The sequence below is a fragment of the Pieris brassicae genome, chromosome 12 (assembly GCF_905147105.1).
Source record: "Pieris brassicae chromosome 12, ilPieBrab1.1, whole genome shotgun sequence".
NCBI classification, from domain to species: Eukaryota; Metazoa; Arthropoda; class Insecta; order Lepidoptera; family Pieridae; genus Pieris; species Pieris brassicae.
Genome location: NC_059676.1, coordinates 5,328,482 through 5,343,654, shown reverse-complemented (window position 1 = coordinate 5,343,654; position 15,173 = coordinate 5,328,482). Strand labels below are relative to the sequence as shown.

Sequence of the window (15,173 nt, the reverse complement as noted above, 5' to 3'; positions counted from 1 at the left end):
AAAGAAGAGTTCATTCTCATGTCAATTTGTTGGCGGAATTAAAGCTTTTTCCAAAAGACTGGCATAATTTTCTAAGAATACGATTGTGATACTCTTTGCCTTTAATATTCCAAAGACAAGGTTCACTGCGATATAACTCAATAAATTCTTTAAGCCATTCGCGATTAGTTTGAGACGCCATGATGCGTGCGCACGTCTACCCGAATGTCGATCGACGACAAAACTGAACACGAAAACGGAACGAGCGCATACACGTTTCGATCAGTCGGCACAATTCGTCCGATTCCGATAAATCAATTGAGATTTTCGTATTGTTCCGTTCGACTGCACAGTCTTAAAAAGCCGGACGAAACTGTACAGTTTTATAACATACACGTAGCGATTTATTGGTAGGGTTCGAACTGCACAGTCTGATCGTTACGATTTCTCGTAGCGTATATGGCCACCATTAGGTATGAGATCTCTTAATGCGGTTGCGTTTGTTTTTTATTAACCAAATCCCAAATATGGATTCGTTTTTAATATATTATTAATGATTGGAGGTTAAAACATTTAAATAAACATAATTAAACTAACTAATTAATTCGGTTTAGGATTGTCGGCGACAAGTCAAGTAAGTATGTAAACAAATCGTGGATTACTCAATCAAGAAGGTTTTTTTTAAATACGGGAAGTTGTTGTAAGCTATTTGCATGGCAAGTGTACCAATGCATCGCTACAAACAAAGGCATACAAGTTGTTACAAAGACAGAGCTCTTCTTATGTCTTATTGTTTATGTGTGCTTTGCCAACTGATCCATACTTGCGCGTAAAGTAAAGAAATATTTCAACAATCTCCGACAAACGAATTTGCTTAATTAGCCAAAAAGTATTTTACAACGATTGTGGAGGAAGTAACTACTGTACTTTTGGAAGTACAGTCGAAGTCGAAGTCGAAGATCCTCCCTTTAGGCCAACCTAATCTTCGACCAGTCTAACCACTATTTTTGGTCACACATATATTGCGGCAGTAAATATGTACCTAATCCAACTGAATGCTGTAGTCTTATAAGCAATAGGTCGTCCTCGTCATATTTTGCAAGGTAGCCCAGCTATACTTGGATATGTTTCGTTTACTTCAGGGGCCCAGGAAAGCTTGTCGGAGAGTCATCGAGGCTGTTTGGTTTGGAACTGTAAATGCCTTCTATACTTCATTTTGATTGAGGCTTGTTATTCTTTTTTTTAATAAAAGAAGTCACGTGAATTCTCCGAATTGATATTTCGGATCTAGAACGTTCAATGTGAGCCGTATGAACCTACACCAATTTTAAGAAATTACGTTAAATAATGTTTAGCAGCAACTCCATAACAATGCAAGCTTTTATTTTATAATTATTGCTTTATATGTTCACATGGAAGTGTTCAGTAAAACAAAAGTATACTTTTTGCAATGTTTATTAACACTTATAGTAAGAATTTATAAAATGGCAATCATTACAAGGTTGTTTCAAAATTAATTTTAAAATAAATTTGAAACTCATTATTGTAACTTTTACACTTATTTTATTTTTTGAGATCACATTTATTATACATACACTACACAATCATTACTTGCAATAATTGCAGTGATCCACAAATATTTTTCAAACATTCAGCCCCTATATACATAAAATATTAATACCATATTTAAATATATTATTGTACTTATTAATAATTATAAAAATAACATCAAGAATCTCACTTAAATAAGCTTTTAAAATAATTATTATAAGAATGTTAAATATTACTTGTTTTCTCCATAAAATCTGTAATATTTCTTATTCAGAAATGTTACAACAAGTTCAAAAAGTAATAATAAACAATGTATTAAGGAAAAGCATCTTGCTGCTGTAAAAAATACAGTTGTCCTTATTTTTAGATAATTTGGAATAAATTTCTTTATGTTAAAAAAGTAAATGTAGGCTTCCGTGAATAAGTCCACTTGGGTTGTGAAGACCAGTACATCAGCTTTAGTTCGAAATATACATTATATATATAAATATTAAAGCAATCACAACATACAAGATATAACACAGAATCATCAATACATAATCTACAGATTCAAGGGAAACAATTGTTTAAAACAATACTTTTTCAAACTTCTTGTAGGAAAAGCTTTTATCACAAGTTATTAAAATTTCTACTGAATCAATTTTACAGCAATGTTAGTCCATAATAATAATTATTGGCACTCCAAGCCAGAAATGTACACCAAAAGCTAAAACATTTAGTTTGTACAGTTTCTACAAATTAACATGTTAAAACATGCATTTAAACCTAGTACTAATTTTTGTAATAGCTATTGCAAATTTATTTCACACTCAAAGTTACAATTAATGTAAAGCTACAATAACATGAGCATATCACAATAATATAGATTCTGGTATTAGATTACATTTTAATCTTTTACCACAATAAAATAAATTAAACGGCTCATAATAACATTAAAAATGACTGCACCTTGTTAGGGCATGTTTTATCATGTCTTAAAAGACATAGATTTATTATATCTGTCTCAAGCCAAACCATACTGCAGTCTCACGGAAGAGCTTGTCTTTGATCCCAATGTCGATGATGGTGACTCCTTAAGTGATTATCCTGGTGACTATCATGATAATGTGAGTCTTGTGTGTCATGGACTTTTTTGTCAGGTTTCTTCACTAAATGAGCATTAATGGGGAACTTCAATTCGGTTCTCAATTGGTCATTGTGCTCTTCCAATGAATTTACAGCATAATGCAGTACTAGCTCATTTAGGGTTCTGTAAATAGTATTATTTTTATTATTCAAGGTATTAAATGGAAGGAAAATCAAGCATCTTAATATAGTTAAACAACCTGAAAATTATTTTAACTCATATTAAAACTACTCACTTGTAAATATTGTATGGTTCTGCAAAGCCATATCCACGTTCAGTCTTGAAAATTATACAATGATATACCATTCCATTACAACTTATAGATAAAGCTAATTGACCAGTTGAGTTAGGCCGTATCAAAAATGTCCCTTGGGGTTTTCCTTCTAAAAGCCTTGTTGCCATGTCTCGGGTACAGTTTTCAACCATCCAGGTAATACTTTCACGGTGTGCATACAACTCTTCTAGTTTATGAATGTTATCATCCTCTAACGCCTGTAAATATTCTTCTGTCTTACCCCTCTTTTGAAGCCATCTGAAAATAAGGGTAAAATAAAATCCATCTACTTTTTAGCCTCCATCCAAAGAACAATTTATATATTATAATCAAATTAAGAATGAACATTTGCCTTAATGCCATATTATGGCACTAATACTTACACTTTGTATCTATCTTTAATTTTATACAGATTTATGACTTCTGATTTTAATTTAGTAATTTCTCTCTCAAGAAGCAAATTAGATTCAACAGTTTCCCTTAAGATATTGTGGTGTTGACATCTTGCTTGTTTTAAACTATTTACCCTTGAAATCAGCTGTCGATTATTTTCAATTAGATCATTTTTTTCATGTGGTTGGGCCTCAGCTTGCATTTTTTCTTGTAATTTCAAATGCTCTTCACATACTTTTACTGTTTCCTTAAAAGCATCTAAAGTCTGTCTTTTAAATTTCACTTCTTCCCTAAGGCGTAAATATTTTTCAGATCGCTCGTTGTAATCTCTAGTTCGAAGGACAAATTTTTTGTGAATATCCTTGTAACTAAGTTCTAGAGTATCATCGTTTATATTTTCACCACCTTCATTTTCTTGGTGCCTTGAAAGAGGGTACATAAGCTTAATGTCAAGGCTACTGTTGCAGTGTGCCAATGAGTATTCTCTGTAAAATCGTACAAGATCAACAACAGAATTAAATTCATAGGGTTCACAGAATCCATAGCGGCCATCTTGGTTGTATATCTTGATCAATTTATTTGTACCACCTTTTCTCACTGTTAGAGTGTAACCACCATCTTTGTTGGAAGCATTACGGACTAGGAAGGTACCATCACAACTATCTCTGAGTTTTTCATTAGCATCATCACTGAAAATAAGCAATATTAATTTATTATTTTAGTTAAGTATTATACTACTCACACAATTGACTGAGAAGAAAATGAAATGTTGTGAAATATCCTATTCCCTAATATAATAATTTCATGATTCTTACATCATACATATAACAGAAACTTATATATCAAGGTGCAATACGGTAAGGTGGTTAAATTAAATTAAATATTTGTATACATTTAAGCTTAATGTGACATGACATTAGTTAATAGTTACTTAATATTTAGTAATATTTGATTAATTTATTAGTGAGACAACCTGTAGAATGCCTATTTTACAATTTTCTTGAAAACAATTAAAACCAAGAATAATGTACACAATAAAAATAATTAATATACATACCGAGTAATATCACCCCAGTACCATTCTGCATTTTCTAAAGTATCTTCTGCAGATTGCTGTGGTGCTCCGATTTCCACCATTCTAGTTTAGTAGCTACAATTAAAGTAAATCTAATAATATTCAGATTGTAAGCTCACAATTCTCATTCAATAATAATCTTTGACAACAGCGGGTCTAGCAACTTCCGCCCTATTGAGGTTACAATGAAATAAAATCATAATAATGGATCACTTTTAATTGGACCATGCAGCCCACGGAAGACTATAAACAAGTAAGAATATCACTAGAAGACAACTAGTCACAACACCTTCGATTTGTTGAAAAAATATCACAAAGGAAATAGGTACAACCAAACTTATGGCTGACAAGCGCAAGCATTGAATAGAATACGAATAGACATCCTAACGGAGCCGAGTCCCAGTTAATATTCTATAGAACGAATGACATTGAAATGAATGTATTTGGATATTGTGTGTTAACACTGGAAATAAAAAACACTATAAGTACATTTTAATACTAATTGGCAACCATCTCTATTCTTACTTCTCCATTTAATCATTGAACTTATTTCAATTTTCAAAGCTGAAAGCCACAGAGTACAAAGGCACTGTGTAGCCACAGATAAATTAGTAATGTCTTGTCTGTACGCACAGATGTAAATGAGACGAGTATAAAGGCTATACTTTTCTTTCAAGTTTTCATGGTGTGAAATCATGTATACTATACACGATTTTATTACCAATCAACTATTAACCACTAGCCAGAAGTTAAAACTATTGGCTATACTATCTAAATAATAATAATTAGATAGCCAGTTTAACATTTCAATATTCTAATACCGTTCATAAATCGTAAGGATGTAAACAAAGAGCTTTAGAGTTGAGAATCATTAGTGATTTGTCAAAGTTCATGAAATATACATAATTAAAAGATTTTTCTGGTGTTATTGTTTAGTAATTAGATGAGTACTTCTGTATCATAAGGTATATTTTTGATTACAGTACGGTTTTTTCTCATTATAATATCGTTTGGTAAATTTTAAGTATTTATGTTGATAATTGACCACTTATACATTAACCAACAAATTAGATTTATAATTGCACATCACCGCCTGCTTTACCTTTTTCCTGGTTTTAAAGTTCGTGATGTTTTCAATAAAAACATGATAAATGAAGCACAGTATACAGATTACAAGATTGATAGGTTTGAGCCCTTCATTCTTAAAATCTAAATCAGTTCTTATTGCACTTCATTAACAAAGGCACTCTTTGGTTACTCTTTCCCTTCTTTTCGTGAATAATTTCGTCGTACATAAATTTTACGCAACTTTAACATGTTGCCTAGCCTATTCGATTACTAAATCACCATATGGAAGATCTCCTAGAGCATCGACTTTGCTACCGTCTTGCTGTCATGTTGTTCCCTATAAAGTCGCTCATATTGTGACTTTAATGCCTTTGAGATACTGTGTTCTGCATTCTATTACTCTATTCTAAAAGCTCACAGTAATTTTCTATAAAATTATTTAAGATTTAATTGAAACGTAACGAAAAATAACGTGCATTAATAAAAATAATGTTTTATTTCAAAACGAAATAAGTTTTTAAAATAGATTTTGATCTACATAAAGTTTCCAGCACATTAGCAATTTGCGTTTTTTTTTTTAAATTTGCTGTATTGACGCTGCTGCTGACAAATGACAAACGACAGACGACTGATGAAATAATATTTGGATTTTGGTTTCATTAATATTGGGAAGGTACTTTAATTTTATTCAATATTGTGGCTTGTAATTATACATATGAAATTCGTTATAACTATATTAATGTGAATGGACTGGTAAATTATGCAAATTTGAGAAAAGTGTATCATTAAAAATGATGGAAATAGTATTGGCTGACATCTAACATAGGATCGATTGAAATAATTGCAAAATGCAGCTACGAATTTTTACTTTATTATTTATCTCTATAAATCATGGAGTGTATTCAACGCACATTAAAGGAGATTTTTCTACTGATGAATTCTTCAAGTTTTTAGTGAAGTTTGGATTTCAGAAGACCGAGATACATAATCAGAAGGAAACATATGGTTATATATTTGGAAACATAACATCTAGGAATCATTTTAAGTATCCTATTACATTTGCCGTTTTAGATAGAAAGCATTTCATTCATTATTATAATAGTCGTGATATTATTGACAAGGAAACAGCATGTCAAACTATGTTTCAAAATTTAAATGCATCAGCTTATCATCCAAAGTGCAATGCCTATGGGCAGGACTTGTTTCGAAGGATACCCTGTCAAAAAAATAAGCTCTGTGTTGATGAGGACATGCCATGGAATGTAATAAAATATAACCAATTTACATATGTCATTCAAAATAGTGGACAACCAAGGTAACCTACCAAGTAATAATTTACTAAAATAATAATGGATTTATTTTACTTTTAGACAAAGCATTTTGCATGTTCCATTTTAAAATTACATAATATATTAAAAGAAAATTCTCTTTAACATTCTTTATTTTTTTTTATGAAATCTTGATAATCTTAAATTTTTACCTTTTTGTGATTATTAAATCTTTTTAGGTTTTGGTATGTCTCAATGGTATCATGTTACCTGGATGAAGAGAGTTGTTCCTGGCATCACTATTCAGGGGCACCAACAGCAGACAACAAAACACTAACAGAGATACCGCAATTAATACAATACGACTTTTGGCTTGTTAATGGAAGTCCAAATCTGTCTTTGTATAACTCTATGCTATACCAATTTTCTTTTGATAGAAAGAACACTTTGGAATTGTACCTACTTTTCTGGTTGTGCTATATTATATTGGTGCCAGTGCAGATATATGCTGTTAGGTAACTTCCAATTTCATAATTGTCTAAATTCTTTAGCATTTGTGTGTACAACCTTTCTATATAGCTTGTTCACCAACTACACAAACATATGGTGGTGTATTTTGATGGCACAGAAAATTAATACTTTTGTTTAAAAAATTAACAACAGACATAGAGATGTGTTAAATGCCAGGGTTAAAACTTACTACTCTATGTGATCATTTAACAATACTTGTAATTTTTCTGTATGAGATATAGTATATTTTTTCTTTTAAAAACCCATCCCGATTTTAACACATTTATTTACTTCTATTGAAATTTAACAGAGATCGTAAATCTAGCAGGTAAAGGATCAATTAAAATGAACTAATTAAATACCCGTTATTATCAGTATTCCTACAATTTTAGAATTCAGAGGCACCCAGTAACTAAGCTGTTCACATCAAGTTTGATGTTAGAGTTTATCGCCCTTTGCTTCAATGTGCTTCATACCATGAAATTTGCTGCTGATGGTGTTGGATTCCCCGGTTTGGCGGTAGCTGGTGATATATTTGATATTATGAGTAGGGTAAGTCACACTTCTTTACTGATACAAGGTGTTGTCTATGAATTTTCTTTAAATGCTCAAAATGTTTTTTGAGATAAACTATACTATGTTTATTTTTTGTTACAATAACTTTCTCCAACAAAAAAATAAAGTTTAGCACATATTGTATCCAAGTGTGAAATTAAAATTACCACAAATTCTTATATTTCAAAAGGTACAACACAAACAAAACACAAGCTTTAACAAATTTTTCAGACACTTTTTATGCTCCTATTACTTCTATTGGCAAAAGGCTGGGCTGTGACAAGACTTGAACTAACACATAAACCATTAGTTTTTGGAGTTTGGATGGTGTATGGAATTGTTCATGTTCTTCTCTATGTTTGGAATACGGTAAGAATTAGGATACAGCATTCATAGAATGTCGAGATTGTATTATTCTTTGAAAAAAATATTTCTTATATTAGATTAAAGTCTTCATTTTTTAAAATATTTATTTGCAAGTACATAAATAGACAAGATAGGTAATTTATTTATTCGTACTACACATTTTACATTTTTGTGTAAGATAAGCCATAGATAAATCTGTTGACGAGTTAAGTAACAGATTTATCTATGGCTAAGGTTCAGATATAAGATGTGCATGATCTGTGGTCTGTAAAAACTCTTAAGACCTTAAGGTTGAATTTACATCTTATACTTGAAAATTAAGTGGATATAACTACATTGCCACGTCGTGTCTGGTTCTACTTTAACTTTGACTTCTTGTACAATAAAACTGAGAAAAAAAAAACATATTTGTCAAGTAGGTTTAATATGAAGATCAAACAGATTAGATAGATGTATTATCAACAATTTCAAAGTGGAAATTCATGTTTATATATTCAAATTACTATAGCTATAAAGATTGTTCATATCTTTAATCCTAATGCCTAGGATGGGAGGGGCTCTCCACTAACGCCACATCATTGCCATTTTACGATGATGGAATAACTGCTGAGCGTATCTCTCTCTATATGAGACGTCGGGTTCTCTTTGTTACTTGCCCCACTTATATAAAAATGCTGTAACGTCTCAAGTGGCTCATTAACAAATCTGGGGATTAAAAATTCAAACATATTGCTGCCTTAATGGTTGCTTATGTCTGTTGGAGTGCTAAATCTATTTTCAATAATATTTTATCAAAGGGTTTTAGGATTTACTACTTCTCTCAATATAGTTAGTGCTCTGTCAATTATTTTTTGACACTCGTACTTAAAATTATTTAAATTGATCGCTTTTATTGTTTTTATTTTCTCACATACATCGGCACAATCTTATAAACTATGCTGATTAATCTTATAATTATTTCCCTTCAAAATCCAAATTGCCTGGAAAATTGCAGACGGAAGTGGATATAGTAGAAGAAATCGATGAATACCAAACGTGGCCTGGTTGGCTCGTGCTAACATTGCGAGTTGCGATCATGATATGGTTCGTGTTGGAACTACGTAATACAATGATGTATGAACACAATATGCCGAAACTGAATTTTCTTTTGCACTTCGGCGCTTCGAGCCTTGTTTGGTTCGTTTATTTGCCCATAATAGCGCTTATTGCTCTGCAAATAAGCCCTTTGTGGCGATTCAAGTTTATATTAGGTGAGTCTAAGTTATGGTAACATATAAATAGGATTTTTTAAAGATTATTATTTGACTCCTGTGTAACAGGTTCTAGATGTTAACTGATACCGTCCATGAACTTATGCTGCCAGAAAGCTCGCTAGTGCGTTGATACGCTTACGATATTAGTTGATACGATAACTTGGTACGCTTTTTTTCTTTAAAGTCGTATTGGTTTTGAAATACTTTAGTGAACGGCTGGTCCTATATAGGGATGGTGCGACATATAGTAATTCTGATATTATTACGAAATTATGGAATGTAACTGTCCATGGGCGGCGGTGTCACTTAACGTCAGGTATGCCTCCTGTCCGTTTGCGCCCAGTTCTATAAAATAGGGAAACTTAGTCATTTTTTAAAACATAATTAAAGATTAGAGGGCCTTCCATATAGGTCCTAGTTCTGATTACCGACCTAATAATAAGTAGTTTATTTGTTTTATTTTAGTAGTTTATTTTTCTTAATTATTAGAATTTAACGAATGTAAATATTTAAATCTTGTTTAAATTGATTTTTATAGGTATAACATATTCAGCTGATTGCCTGGCGTTTTGCGTGATGGCACACCTTCTATGGCCGACACGGTCAGAGCAGTACTTATTATTGGCGCCTCCTGATTATACGGGTAAGTAAATTGTGGATTTATTTTATTGTTTTCTTCTCGTCTAAGTTTCTGTTGGACTTGTTTTTACTGTAAAAATAAAAATAGCGTAAGGAAACTGTCTAAGAGTAAATAAACGTATTAGATTTTGACAGACGCGAGTCATAATTCGCGCGTCACAAGTCTTGTTTCTAAATGGGTATCCATTGGGAGTCCAGAGTCAAGAGTGACGACTGTATATCAAATCCATAAGTCACTCTTGAATATGAATAGTAGACCTATTCACTAATCAGTTGAAATAAGTTCCCATTACTTACTTGAAATAAAACAAAAACTGGATAATACTTCTTGAAAGTAAAGTTTAACTTAGCTTTAAACATTCTCCATTTAGGTCAGGTTAACTAAACAAAAATTCGTATTCTGCTTTTACTGAACCAAAAAAAGATATGAAGAGAGTTATGTTCAGGCAGGGTTATGTTCACCAAGGCATAACCAGAGTTTTATTAACAATAGTTAGGTTATTATATTATTATTGACAATCCATATAGTATGGCAATTTATAAAAAAAAAATTGTAAAAAGTAAATTTCAAAAAGTTGAGATTTCGTTTTTATTGAAACAATAACTACATTTTTATTGACTTTATTTAACAAGTACCCTATCTAATGTTATCTCTCTCTCCATAAAAATAAATTTACTTCCAGCGGGCATCGAAGAATTGGACGAGTTCAGTGAATCACCTCACGTAGTACATAGCGATACGGTAGCATTAACAGCTGCCGAAAGCATCAACGCTGATGATGAAGAGGTTATATTCACGCGCCCGCACAAAAATGGCGTCGCGTTCTCATAGCAACGTCCTGAGATGGTACGTTAATTACGCCGTCAAGGTGACTGCCGGTTTTAACCGCGGTTTTTTGGTCAAAACAAATGCAGTCGTCATTGAATGGCCGTTAAGATCGTTCCGATACCAATGTGCCAAAATAAACTTTTAGCACTGTAAAGGCATTTGCGGTTTTTCCCACGACGAATTAGACAATAATCCAGTCTTGAGTTAACATCGGAGTCTTATTTGCTGTTTTGCAATTAACCGCGCGGAAAAACCGTACTATAACGTAACAGACATTCCTAGAAAATAATTTATTTTTCCACAGAATTATGGAAAATTGTTGAAATTGTTTGTATGAAATTTTATTTCTATTTTAACAAACGGACCATACTTAAAAAGGTTTCGAAGCTTTCGTATATTTAAGAAAATAGTCTTTAGTTAAAACTCTTATTAGCTGATAGCATATATAATTATATATATATATATATATGTACACCACTCATAATTTATAACCCCCAGGTACTGTATCTAAAGTATATATAAAGCGTGGACTATATATTAGTTTTATTTAAATAATACTTCAATCGTATATAAACTTTTCAAGAATAGTTAATAATTATCAAGGAACTGCCACATCAAGGTCCTTCGCAGTTCTTCATTTTCGTTTACTGTAGAAAAAATATACAACAAACAGTATGTTTAGTGCATTTTTTATAACGGGCGTTCAAAGAGAAACGACCCGGACCAATTGATTTTGGATATAGAACCTGTTTAGTACTACTGCAGCTTTCGTTGATCAAATCGGTTGATACTAGTCAATTTGTTATAGGTGAAAAAATGTTTCGAGGAAGTCACAGCCTTATAGAAAAGTAATTTAAAATCGACATCGTAGAATAAAATACTGAACTGCGTAATTAATTTCGGCGTGAGAAAAATCCTGCCATTTTACTATTCCGAATATGTTAGCTCACGTGCCCATTTAAATAAAATTTGATGGTTTTTGCCCATCCCTAAAATGAAATGTTTTCTTCGGCTATTTTTTTGATATCTCTTACACTGTGTAAGTTTTCATTAGTCCTGATGCGTAGTATAAGTATTACATGTCTTTAAAGAAACATGAGCAATTATAATAGTGATTTTAATAAATTTTTAAATGAGGTTTTCCTCGGATATTGAACAATGTAAGTAATTTATTTGAAAGCTTTGCTCGCTTATGTTTTTATAATTTGCTTTAATTTATTTTGTAGTTATAATCGTGCCAACGTTTTAGTAAAATCAGTTTATTAACATCACATTTTAAATATGCTTATTAGATGTTTTTTTATTGTCTATGGTACTCTAGGGTTAATTTTTGAACTATTTGTGTCTATTTTCGAATATTTGTAAATACGAAGTTAATTGGTACGTTTATCCTCTTATTAAGTCAGTATTTCTGTCAAGAGTACTTCAGTTAAAATAAATAAGACTGATTTATAAATTCGATATTAAAAATATTACTTGAATCGAATTTTATGATCTGTCATTCATTTCTCTATGAAATTTAGATTTTAGACAGCGTTCAAATATCGGCTTTGTCGGAAATTAAAAAAATAAATAATCAAATCTTGTTTTGTTTTACTTTAATGTTAAAATTTAACAAATGCTTTATATAACACTGCCACAGCAGCTTTTGTTATAGTCTGTGTTAAGAATTGAAGTATTCATCTAATACATATTAATAGGAAACATTGTTGTTATTACACAAAATAAACGGGGTTCAATGTAACTGTTACTGTTAATATCGAAAACTTGAAGCCTTACAAAACTTATTAATAAAACAAAAAAATCTTTGATTTCATACTAAATCTGTCGAAGATACACAGCTAAAACATAGACTAAATATAGAACTGTTTTTCTTACGTGATAACAACTTTTTTATCCAAAAACAATGCTCTAAATTTTGTTGTTGAAGTTTATCACTTAACTGTCAATAGCCAACAACAGGTTACAGGCAACATATTGCATATTACTGTAATACTTTTTCCGGCCCTTCTCAACAGAACTTACTTATTTTATTTGACTACACCCCGGACTAAAACAACGTCGATAACTGAAAAAATCGGATTCCGTAAAACGTTATACAATCTAAATGTCAAATGTCTCCTTAAAACACACTAATGTCAGTTTAGGGTTTCACCACTTAAAAGTTTAAATGAACTAATTATTTTTAAATGCAGCTATGTTATATTATATTATCTATTATACTTTTATATATGTTAGTATTGTAAAGTACAAGAGGATCTCTTTATACTCTCTTTAGCCTCTTGGAGAGCCAAGTCGAAATCGTAAATGGTCAGCCATTTGATGAGTGTTAGTTCAATGTTAAACATCTCTTAATCTTAAAGACTCAATTTTTTAGTTGACCGTTACAGTATAGTAATAGTTAAATTATTAATTCAGATACAAATTTTAGATACAGATATCATAACACTAGCCATGAGTCAAACCGCAGTACATATGAAAAGACTACATACAATATTAATAATCGTACTTATAAGCTGTTGAAAAGTGTCAACATTCCATTGGCAATACTGACATAACAAAGAAAAAAACTGGACCAAGTTTGATTATGTGAGTAAAATTAAAGGTAAATTAATTAAATCTGCCAATGAACTAATGGAAATGTATACATATAATTTTACACTTTTACGTCACAATTCACATTAAAACGCCAAGCTAAATCGCAACAATAAAAATCTTTGTCATGCTTAGTATTGCCATTATAGAAATATATAAATTAATTTTGACACTTCAACAAACACATGTATTGTATATGTCGCAGCCAACTAGTTTAATTAGCCGTTCAATTAGCCGTTTAACTAGCGGCCTGAAAGATGGTCAGCCAGTTGATCGAACTACTAGGCAAATGACTTGGATCGATGACGTTTCATCACATACCTAGCTTGTTAGTTTAAATTTAATTCCACTTTCTGCCACTCTCAAACTCGAAACGAAAGTCTTCTAACTGTCAATATGGCGTCGGCAGACCACAACTTTGATGGTGTTTTACAAAGTTTCATGAAAAACTATAATTAAATTTGAAAGTACATATTTTATTAAATGTTGTAACAAACGCTACGACTGATATCTTTCAGGCCGTTAGTTAGTTGCCGTTTAGTTAAATGGCTAGGCTATTAATTAAACAGCTAATTAAGCTACTTGGCTGCAACATATACATTAAAAAGTAACTAGACACCAGGTATTGTTATTATTTTTTGATTAATAGAACTATGTGTCTGGTATAAGATGAATTGCAAACGATTTCGTACTTCATAATGCTATAAGTCATGTAAATGAGGCTGGACTCTTAAGCAGGGTTATTTTAATGACAGGCCAAAACTATTTTAGTATATACTATTTAATATAATTGATGTTTAATTTAGACGTAGGAAATTTTCAAATGAATTCGGATTTTATAAAGTTTTGGTCACCATTTTTAAATGATCCTTTTCACCTAAACGGGTAATTAAATATAAGTATTTTTGCATTGGCGAATGTTATCAGCCAGATTTTAAAAGTTTCTGGTTATATATATATCCAACTATGGTATGATCCAATTGTACGAAAATGTCTAGAATATATTTCTTGGAAGTTGGTATGGATTTTATAATCCCAAATATATTAAATCGCATGACAAAATATAGATAAATTTGTTTAGAAATTTCTTGTCTTTAAAGAAGTCTCTACCAATTTTTAAGAACGCCTCATCTCAATAGTGATTTAAAAAGCCTTTACGAAAAGCACAGTTCCGTTATGTGATAAATACTTTACAATGAAAATAGTATTAAATTTACGAAGTGAGATATATTTTTAAATTTTTAGCTATAATTAGCATTTTCGTGCATGTAACTGTTAGTTTTATCTTGTAGTGTTGTCTAGTAAATTATTTATAATGTTGTATATGTGCTGTGTCGAACGATTGTCAAGAGGAATATAATAAATGTGGAGGAATTCAAAAACTTGTTTTTCTATCTATATAATAAAAGAAACCCAAAGTGTAGTAAAAACTTATTTCAATTTAATTTATATCTGAATTATGCGTGGACTACTAAACCGATGTTGTTTCATTAAAGCAGCAATGTTGTATGTCGTCAATGTGTATATATTGTATATGCTAAAAAATATAGTTTATTTTGTCTGTCTTGTCTAAGACAGTATTACGTCTAAAAACTTTCAATAATAAAATCTAACTATACACGTTTTAACTAAGAAAACAGATATTAGTTTAGACGTAAGTAAGTTGTTTTTAACACATTTTTGTTGCACTTA

General features: G+C 31.1%; 2 protein-coding genes across 4 annotated transcripts; one reads left to right on the top strand and one right to left on the bottom strand.

Moving 5' to 3' along the window:
- Positions 1–1,440: 1,440 nt before the first annotated feature.
- LOC123717367 (phosphatidylinositol 3-kinase regulatory subunit gamma) lies at positions 1,441–4,961 on the bottom strand. 2 transcript variants are annotated; one of them, XM_045673316.1, is made up of 5 exons: positions 4,888–4,961; positions 4,381–4,473; positions 3,314–4,012; positions 2,892–3,188; positions 1,441–2,779 (listed from the first exon to the last, which is right to left on the bottom strand). In XM_045673316.1, exons 2-5 carry the CDS (start codon positions 4,458–4,460, stop codon positions 2,557–2,559), a joined length of 1,299 nt encoding a protein of 432 aa, XP_045529272.1. In that variant the 5' UTR covers positions 4,461–4,473; positions 4,888–4,961; the 3' UTR covers positions 1,441–2,556. The 2 variants fall into 2 exon arrangements, with proteins under 2 accessions (XP_045529272.1, XP_045529273.1); XM_045673317.1 differs by having other exon boundaries at positions 4,924–4,941.
- A 1,164-nt stretch (positions 4,962–6,125) lies between these two features.
- Positions 6,126–13,891, top strand: LOC123717197 (integral membrane protein GPR180-like). Of its 2 annotated transcripts, XM_045673081.1 has the most exons (8): positions 6,126–6,781; positions 6,974–7,249; positions 7,637–7,796; positions 8,031–8,168; positions 9,160–9,415; positions 9,957–10,061; positions 10,741–10,904; positions 11,695–13,891. In XM_045673081.1, exons 1-7 carry the CDS (start codon positions 6,315–6,317, stop codon positions 10,887–10,889), a joined length of 1,551 nt encoding a protein of 516 aa, XP_045529037.1. In that variant the 5' UTR covers positions 6,126–6,314; the 3' UTR covers positions 10,890–10,904; positions 11,695–13,891. The 2 variants fall into 2 exon arrangements, with proteins under 2 accessions (XP_045529037.1, XP_045529036.1); XM_045673080.1 differs by having other exon boundaries at positions 10,741–13,891.
- Positions 13,892–15,173: the final 1,282 nt, after the last annotated feature.

Bases quoted from the DNA above. Each gene is read 5' to 3' on its own strand.
- LOC123717367 (XM_045673316.1), bottom strand. From the start codon at position 4,460: ATGGTGGAAATCGGAGCACCACAGCAATCTGCAGAAGATACTTTAGAA. The intron at 3,189-3,313 runs GTAAGTATTAGT...CCTTATTTTCAG, and splicing joins ATTAAAGATAGATACAAAGT to ATGGCTTCAAAAGAGGGGTA. The intron at 2,780-2,891 runs GTGAGTAGTTTT...TACTATTTACAG, and splicing joins GAACCATACAATATTTACAA to AACCCTAAATGAGCTAGTAC.
- LOC123717197 (XM_045673081.1), top strand. From the start codon at position 6,315: ATGCAGCTACGAATTTTTACTTTATTATTTATCTCTATAAATCATGGA. The intron at 6,782-6,973 runs GTAACCTACCAA...AAATCTTTTTAG, and splicing joins CAAAATAGTGGACAACCAAG to GTTTTGGTATGTCTCAATGG. The intron at 9,416-9,956 runs GTGAGTCTAAGT...TGATTTTTATAG, and splicing joins GCGATTCAAGTTTATATTAG to GTATAACATATTCAGCTGAT.